Source organism: Hordeum vulgare, chromosome 1H, assembly GCF_904849725.1.
Source record: "Hordeum vulgare subsp. vulgare chromosome 1H, MorexV3_pseudomolecules_assembly, whole genome shotgun sequence".
Classification (NCBI taxonomy): domain Eukaryota; kingdom Viridiplantae; phylum Streptophyta; class Magnoliopsida; order Poales; family Poaceae; genus Hordeum; species Hordeum vulgare.
The window spans coordinates 498,870,015-498,879,469 of record NC_058518.1 but is presented as its reverse complement, the minus strand read 5'-3'; the positions used below and the strand labels follow the sequence as shown (position 1 = coordinate 498,879,469).

General features: G+C 46.8%; 1 protein-coding gene across 1 annotated transcript; it reads left to right on the top strand.

The window, feature by feature from the left end:
- The first annotated feature begins 2,563 nt into the window (after window positions 1-2,563).
- Window positions 2,564-4,299, top strand: LOC123419353 (3-ketoacyl-CoA synthase 5-like). Its single transcript, XM_045107152.1, has one exon. The coding sequence runs from the start codon at window positions 2,688-2,690 to the stop codon at window positions 4,116-4,118; it is 1,431 nt and encodes a 476-aa protein (XP_044963087.1). The 5' UTR covers window positions 2,564-2,687; the 3' UTR covers window positions 4,119-4,299.
- The last annotated feature ends 5,156 nt before the right edge of the window (window positions 4,300-9,455 follow it).

Below are 9,455 nucleotides of genomic sequence, written 5' to 3'. Positions count from 1 at the left end.
TAGGCTTGCTAGCCAGCTTACAACTACACTATTAATGTGCATGAATACACAAAAGGATATTATCTTGCAAATGGTATATACCCTTCTTGATGCATATTTGTGAAGAGCATCAAAGAACCCCAAAGTAAGAAAGCGTCTGAATTTGCAAGGGCACAAAAGGCAGCCCAAAAGGACATTGAAGGAGCATTTGGGGTTTTGCAATCTAGGTTTGCCATTGTTCGTGGTCCTGCTCGGTTTTGGGACAAGTAATCCTTGAAAAACATCATGACCTGTTGTGTTATTCTTCACAATATATATGATTCTCGCAGATGAGAGAGGCATGAACTTGGAGTTCTTCTATGACAATGTGGGTAGCCGTGTCAAACCAGCTAGAGAACCTAACCGAATTAGAGCTTTTTTTCAGACCTATAGGGAGATTGAAAATGCAAACACCCACTGTCAACTTCAGAAGGATCTCATTGAGCACCATTGGCAAAGGGTTGGGAGTAATACATTCCATTTTTCCATTCCATTTCATTCATGTGTGATTTGTATGTGGGACAAGTTTTGTATTAAATTATTTAGTTTGCTACGGTGATTTGAATAATTATTGCACTTTGGATGCTTATTGTATTTGTAATATTTGAATAATTATTATAATACTGATTTACGGGGTCTTCGGTTTGCGGGGTCGACGCGGCGCCACCCGAGCAGACCCCGCATTGCCGACCCGTAAAAAACATCTTCTGCGAATGTCCTTTTTTACGGGTCCGATTTGCGGGATCTGTCCGCGCTGGCCCGTAAAATCCTTTTTCGATCCGAACTGTAAACAACTTTTTCGGGTTGGCTTTATACGGGGTCTGTTAGAGATGCTCTAAGGCGATTTCCTCCTCTTCTTTTGTCAGCTCGTGGCATACACCTTCTCAGCTGACCCTTTTGTGTGGCGTCCGACAGCCGGGCGTCACACTACACTATATAGCGCCTAGCATATGGGCATTACACTTTTGGCCAGCATGACACCCGGGACCACACTCCTGGTTGTGTGGCGCCTAAGAGAAAGGAGCCACACTACATTATGTGGCGCCTAACTGAAAGGAGACACAATACCTTATATTAAAACTTATGTAACTTTTAATCCGTATATACGATGAAAACGTGCCTTATATGAATATTGTGTATTTCTCTGTGTTCTACACAATGGTGGCATTTTCAACTATATTAGGATACTTTTTTTGATAAAAAAATCTGTTACAAAAATGCATCATAGTATAACTAGCCGAATTTGTTAAGACTTACAAACTTGGCATGATGATAGCCATTGACCTACAGCTCTTATGCATTTGCATATTGCATGAGTTTTGCGCTACATAATGTATACGTCCATGCCATGTCCATGCTTTCCTTTTTAATCATCTTTAACATGTTCATGTCTTGCATCTAAGTGACTAACATGGTATAAATGAAATTATGTTACAGAAAGCCACGTTTTGTAAAATCCATAGTAAAAGTGACTAACAAGATATAAATAACATTTTCTTACAAAAAATTACATAACATGATATGAAGAATGGTCGATTTACTATGCATTTTACAAAATGCAAAGATCTGTTGACAATGACATCGAGGAACTTGGTGAATTTAACGAGTGTCAATCTCGCAGAACATTGCCTTCGATACTTTAATGTCTCAAAACACAGTGACACGGATATTTAGTGGGCATGAAAATGACATGAATTTAAAGTAGACATAATATTTTCCAACTTTCATAATTATATCATCATCATATGATGCCATGATTATTTACTATGAATCTTATAAAATGTAGCTTTCTGTCATGGAATTTCATTTATATCATGTTAGTCACTTAGATGCAATACATGAACATGTTAAAGATGACTAACATGGAAAGCATAGGCATGACTATGACCTGTACACATTATCTAGTGCAAAACTCATGTAGGATTCAAATGCATAAGAGCTATAGGTCAATGGTTGTCATCATGCCAAGTTTATAAGTCTTTACAAATTTGGTTAGTTATACTATGATGCATTTTTGTAACAGAGTTTTCATCAAAAAAATAACCTAATATATTTGAAAATACCACCATTGCGTAGAACAGAGAAAAATACACAATACTCATATAAGACACATTTTCATCGAATGTACGGATTAAAAATTACATCAGTTTTAACATAAGATAATATGACTTCTTTCAGTTACGTGTCACACAATATAGTGTGACTCATTTCTCTTAGACGCCACACAACCAGGAGTGTGGCTCCGGATACCACATTGGTCAAAAGTGTAATGTCCATATGTTAGATGCCACATATGCCCAACTGTCGGACGCCACCCAAAAAAGTCAGCTGGATGATTTTTTTTTAGATGTAGCCCAGTTTGTAAATTTGTTTGGTCCAGGAATCAATTTTATCAATTTTGCCGCTCCAACTGCCAATCCTCCGACTTTTCAGGCGTACTCAGGTGGACGTTGCTAGATGACACTGGCACCGAACCTACATTGCAGACAACCGTGTGGGCGTACGAGCTTCATGTGGTTGGGATGCATGCAACCGTACTTATCCTTGTTCTTGTCGTGGACAACTGCACAACTACGGGTCCAATCGCTTCCCAGCGTGAGGCAAGGCGACACGCCCACAACTCCAATAGACGCGAACGCAGACGACACAGAGCACGACGCGCTGTTCGCATGACCTCGTCGGCCCTGCTCATGCCGCTGTACCAGCAGTTGGTGACCAACATGGCGGCCATCGTGTCCGCGGCCATGTTCAGGGTGACGGAGATACTAGGGTCCGAGGAGCTACTCGTCGGGCTGTGCGCGCTCCGGCCCGTGCACATGTCCTTGGCCGCATTAGCCCTGGCTGCGGCGGCCGCCGTCTACCTCAAGCTCCGGCCGCGCCCGGTGTACATGGTGGACTACGCGTGCTTCAGCCCCGACCCCAGCTTCCGTGTCCCGTTCGCCGCGTTCAAGGAGCACGCCAGCACGTGCCTTGACGAGCGCAGCGTCCGGTTCATGGCGCGATTGCTCGAGCGTTCGGGACTCGGGGAGGAGACCTGCCTCCCCCACGCCCAGCACTACATCCCGCCGGGCTGCGACCTCGAGTCTTCCCGCGCCGAGGCCGAGCTGGTCGTCTTCTCGGCCATCGACGACCTGTTCGCCAAGACCAAGGTCTCCCCGGAGGACATCGACATCCTCGTCGTCAACTGCAGCCTCTTCGCCCCGACGCCGTCTTTCGCCGACATGATCGTCAGCCGGTACAAGCTCCGCGAGGACGTGCGCAGCGTGCACCTAGCCGGGATGGGCTGCAGCGCCGGGCTCATCTCCGTGGGGCTCGCCAGGAACCTGCTCCAGGTGGCGCCCGGGGGCTCGAACACGCTGGTGGTGTCCACCGAGACCATCACGCCCAACTACTACATGGGCAAGGAGCGCGCCATGCTCCTTCCCAACTGCCTGTTCCGGATGGGCGGCGCCGCCGTGCTCCTGTCCAACAGCGGCCGCAACGCGCGGTTCCGGCTCGCGCGCGTGGTGCGAACGCTGACCGGCGCCAAGGACGGCGCGTACCGGTGCGTGTACCAGGAGGAGGACGAGCGCGGCAACGTCGGGATCAACCTGTCCAAGGACCTGATGGTCACCGCCGGCGACGCGCTCAGGGCGAACATCACGGCCATGGGGCCCCTGGTCCTGCCGGCGTCGGAGAAGCTGCTGTTCGCGCTGACCTACGTGGCGCGCAGGGTGGTGAGCAGCAGGTGGATCAGGCCGTACATCCCCGACTTCCGCACGGCGTTCGAGCACTTCTGCATCCACGCGGGCGGGCGCGCGGTGATCGACGAGCTCCAGCGCAGCCTCAGGCTGTCGGACGAGCAGGTGGAGGCGTCGAGGATGACGCTGCACCGGTTCGGCAACACGTCCAGCAGCTCGCTGTGGTACGAGCTTGCATACATCGAAGCCAAGGGACGCATGCGCAAGGGCGACCGTGTGTGGATGATCGGCTTCGGCTCCGGGTTCAAGTGCAACAGCGCCGCCTGGGAGTGCATTCGCCCGCCGGCGGCGCTCGACGGGCCCTGGGCCGCCTGCGCCCACCGGTACCCCGTCGACGTCCCCGACGTGATCAAGCATTAGTAAAGCCGCATGCGCATTCGATCCTACACACGGGCAGCCACTGCTTAGATTACTAGGCCTTGCACCATAAGTAGTTGCTTGCTTGCCCGATTCGCTCACTAAAGGACTATCAGTCTTATTTTTTCGTCATCATGTAACCGGCATGAGATTGTTAAGCCTCCTCATCCTGGAATTAATTATGGAACCACTAATATGAATCATCTCCCATAAAGTAATTTTTTTTACCATTTCAAAATAGAATGTGAGCTATAAGGAACGAGGTTCAATGATATTTTATTGGCTACTATATTATACCTAATTAACTTTGGTACTATATAATTTCTAAAGAGTGGACAAAAGTAAAATTTCTAAAGAGTGGACAAAAGTAATTATGCCCTAACTATCAAGAGGGAAGAGAATTTAAAATTGACCTACAAGCCCAATGGGCTGAAAGGGAAAAACATAGCATTAGAGGAAGAGACCCTCAACCAACGTACTCATCCTTGTTGGATATTATAATGATCTTAAAGCCTAAACTGTAGCCATTATATTTTAATGATAAAGGTGAAGATTGTGTGAAAATATCTAGAAGCCACAGTAGGACGGTGACCACTGTAGCTACAGTGCCTACCTGCTCTAATGAGCTGCCCTGATCAGGGGCAGCTCATCAGCCATCTGGTGCCTGTTCCTCTGGTGCACAGTGCTAATTCTAAGATAAAAGGAAAAGGAGAAAACGGCAGTTATGCAGCTGCTATTTTGGAGTTGCTGCCCTAAGCTCACTCACACACACACATACTTATCTCTCTATTCTAAGATCAAGGCTACTAATCAGCCTAGCACTGGAGCAGTGCATAGTTTGCAGATCAAGCTGCAGGAGTATTTGCTGTAGAAGGAGATGGCTGGTGCTAGTGCGACAACAGACCTTCCCTGGTACGGCGCCAGGAATCCTGCTGCTACGGCTACGCCTTTAGGGACTTCGTTGACAAATATGCAAAGGATTTCCCCGCGGCCTTGGAGCCTTGCGTTGGTGTTCCCTTGAAGAGGAAAGGGTGATGTAGCACAGCGGCGGTAAGTATTTCCCTCAGTTTTGAGAACCAAGGTATCGAACCAGTGGAAAATCTCGTCAAGTCACAAGTACCTGCACAAACACAAAGAGCTTGCACCCAACGTTATGAAGGGGTTGTCAATCCCTTATAGATTGTTTGTAAAGTGAGAACTGAAAGCAACAAAGTAAACAAGCAAAGTACAACTGAAAGTGGAAACGATAGTTGTGAATAGACCCGGGGGCCATAGTGTTCACTAGTGGCTTCTCTCATGAAAGCAAGTAGACGGTGGATGAACGAATTACTGTCGAGCAATTGATAGAACCGCGCAAAGTCGTGACGTTATCTAAGGCAATGATTATATCTATAGGCATCGCGTCCAAAATAAGTAGACCGATACTTTCTGCATCTACTATTATTACTCCACACGTCAACCGCTATCCATCATGCATCTAGTGTATTAAGTCCAAAAGAACAGAGTAACGCCTTAAGCAAGATGACATGATGTAGATGGACAATCTCATATCTACGATAAAAGCCCATCTTGTTACCCTTGATGGCAACAACACGATGTGTGCCATGTTGCCCCTTCTGTCACTGGGAAAGGTCACCACACGGTATGAACCCAAAACCAAGCACTTCACCCATTGCAAGAATCATAGATCTAGTTGGCCAAACAAAACCCAAGACTCGGAGAGACTTACAAGGATATCAAATCATGCATATAAGAAATCAGCAAAGACTCAAATATAATTCATAGACAATCTGATCACAAATCCACAATTCATCGGATCTCAACAAACACGCCGCCAAAGAGGATTACATCGGATAGATCTCCATGAAGATCATGGAGAACTTTGTATTGAAGATCCAAGAGAGAGAAGAAGCCATCTAGATACTAACTACGGACCCGTAGGTCCGAAGTAGACTACTCACGAGGCATTGGAGAGGCGATGATGTTGATGTAGAAGCCCTCCAACTCCAAAGTCCCCTCCGGCAGGGCACCGGGAAGGGTCTCCAGATGAGATCTCGCGGAAACGGAAGCTTGCGACGGCAGAAAAGTGTTTTCGTGGATGCCCTGATTTTTTCTGAATTTTTAGGGAATTTATAGGCCAAAGACCTAGGACAGGGGAGCGCCAGGCGGGCCACAAGCTTGGTTGCCGCGGCCTCCCCCCTGGCCGCGGCAACAGGGCTTGTGGGCTCCCTGTGAGCCCATTGCCTTGGCCCTCAAGCCTCCCGATCTTCTTCCATTCTGGAAAATTTTATTTCAGGGATTTTATTCCGTTTGGACTCCGTTCCAAAATCAGATCTGAAAAGAGTCAAAAACACAGAAAAACAGGAACTGACACTTGGCACTGGATTAATAAGTTAGTCCCAAAAAAGATATAAAAGGTAAACAAAACATCCAAAGTTGACAAGATAACAACATGAAACCATCAAAAATTATAAATACGTTTGAGACGTATCATTGAGCAACTGGAAGCAACTCTTTTTTGTCGTCGTTGTCGGGGAGGCATCAAGTCAGGAATAGTTGCACGGAAACAATCACCGTCCAGCAAGCCAACGAATAGATTACTCACGAACGATGAAGAGCATCATGCAATTGGCGATGAAGGAAGGTTGATGATGACGATGGCGATGATCTCCCCTCTCCGGAGCCCAAAACGGACTCCAGATCTGCCCTCGAGGGCAAGAACAGGATGTGGCGGCGCCTCCGTATCGTAAAACGCGATAAACTCTTCTCCTTGATTTTTTCGGGCGGAAGGGAATAAATAGAGCTGAAATTGGGGGCGGCGGAGCCACGTGGGCCCCACGACCTTAGTAGGCGCGACCAGGGTGGTGGCCGCGCCTCCTGGGCTCGTGGCCCACTGTCACACCCCCTCTGGTGGATCTTTGCGCATGTATTTTTCATATATTCCATAAAAATTCTCTGTAAATTTTTAGGACATTCCGAGAACTTTTATTTCTCGACAAAAACAACACCATGGCAATTCTACTGAAAACAGTGTCAGTCTGGGTTAGTTCCATTCAAATCATGCAAATTAGAGTCCAAAACAAGGGCAAAAGAGTTTGGAAAAGTAGATACGACGGAGGTGTATCACCCACCCAGGCGGCCTCCCTACGCGGCCTAGGGGTAGGTCGTGCCCACAATTCGCCTGGGCGGCCCCTAGCCCCCCTCTGGCCCATCTTCGGTGATCTGGAAGCTTCCGGTATGCTGATTTTTATATATTTTTCTCGGGATTTTTGGGGCTCTGGAAAATTGGGTAAAAGCCCCTGCAAAATAGACATGAGTAGACATGAACTGGCACTGGGTGCACTAAGTTAGTAGGTTAGTCCAAATATGTATAAAATGATATAAAAGTGTAGAAAAAACATATAACAATGTCACCCAAAAGATCATGGAACAAGCAGTAATTACTAATTATAGATACGTTTGGGACGTATCAGTAATCAACACAAATAGTAAACCACAAGTACCAATCTGAGGTTTTCAAGCAGAGTATGAATACAAGAGATGAACGAGGGTTAGAGATGAGATGGTTGTAGTGAAGATGTTGACAAAATTTGGTCCTTCCACAAAGGAGGAAGAGTTGGTGATAACGATGGCTTCGATTTCCCCCTCCCGGAGGGAAGTTTCCTCAGCAGAATCTCTCTGTCGAAGAGAAAAAGGGCGTGTGCCCAGGTTTTCACCTCGAGAGGATTCGATTTCCCCTCACTGAGGGAAGTTTCCTCAGCAGAATCTCTCTATCGGAGAGAAAAAGGGCGTGTGTTGTTGGGGAACGTAGCATGGGAAACAAAAAAAATTCCTACGCACACGCAATACCTATCCATGGTGATGATCATCTACGACAGGGGACAGTGAATCTACATACCCTTGTAGATCGCTAAGCGAAAGCGTATATAACGCAATTGATGTAGTGGAACATTTCCGCGATTCAAATCGCCGTAGTCGTACGATCTCATCACGATCCGTCCCTCGATCTCATCACGATCCATCCCGCGATCTCATCACCATCCGTCCCGCGAACTTCATCACGATCCTTCCCGATCTAGTGCCGAACGGAAGGCACCTCCGCGTTCAGCACACATACAGCTTGATGACGATCTCCACCTTCTTGATCCAGCAAGAGGGGGCGGAGAGGTAGATGAGTTCTCCAGCACGGCGGCGTCGTGGTGGTGGTGGTAGTGCTATTCCAGCAGGGCTTCGCCTAAGCATCGCTGAAATTAGAGGAGAAATAGATCTAGAGAGAGAGGGCAGCTGTTAGAGCATATATCTCCATATGTGGTTTTGGTAATTGATGACAATTCCTATGGGCTAATGGTTTCCTTAAGTTATATTTATAGGATTTGTCCATAGGCACTTCTTGAAGTCCATCTCTTGGGTTCAAGGAGTTTATATGATGACCAAGATGGTATTCAAAGTATTATCCAAAGAATGGTCATAGAGACACTAGGTTGATCAAGAACACGGACAAAGAGTAAATCAAGATGATCAACACACGAAGTGTATAAGATGTACCGAGAGGGATCAAGTGATCCCATGGTATGGTAAGCATTGTCCATTACGTGTTTGTGTACTAACCCATGGTCTTTGTGAGAGTCCTATGTGGGGGTTAGGTGTGCTTCCATGGGCTTGCGTCAAAAGGAAGATCTCATACAACCCATGAAGGATGACGTCAAGTGGTGATCGTCATCAAGATTGTGGTGTGCAAGTTCAAGTGGATCAACACGAATATATCATTGAAACTATTGTTAATGATCATGTGTTGATAAGGACAAGCTCATGTGCTAACAAGGACAAGATCAAGATAAGCATTCCTGAGCACTACATGCTTGATTCTTGTGGATGTTCACATGATGGACAAATGAAGATGAATACATAAGCTAGGCTTTCCACATTGTGTATGGGAGAGCTACTTGAAGACTTCATCATGTCTTGCTTTTAACTTGAGCCAAGAAGGAACAACAACATCAAGCTCAAGTGAAAGGGCTAACTCAAGGTATCAGTTACTTTGATGTTAGCGGTGTGGAGTGATGATCAGCGAATAAAAGTACACAATCAAGTATGGATCATCGGTATCCCTTTTACAATTCTTGAGTCTTTAGGGATCCCGCACTATTAAGAGGGGATCACAGGTTTTTGTGATGAACTTGCTCAAACTAGATATCCACTATTCTGCTCAATACCACATAGTCTCTACTCTGCTCCTATCTCAAAACAGGTCTAATGTCTCGGACTTCCGGCTCCCTCCGGACGTCCGAGGGCCGGTCAAGGGTCGGACGACCGACAGGCTTCGGAAATCCGGAGCCCTGC

Excerpts from the sequence above, each read along its gene's own strand:
- LOC123419353 (XM_045107152.1), top strand. The coding sequence starts at position 2,688 with ATGACCTCGTCGGCCCTGCTCATGCCGCTGTACCAGCAGTTGGTGACC.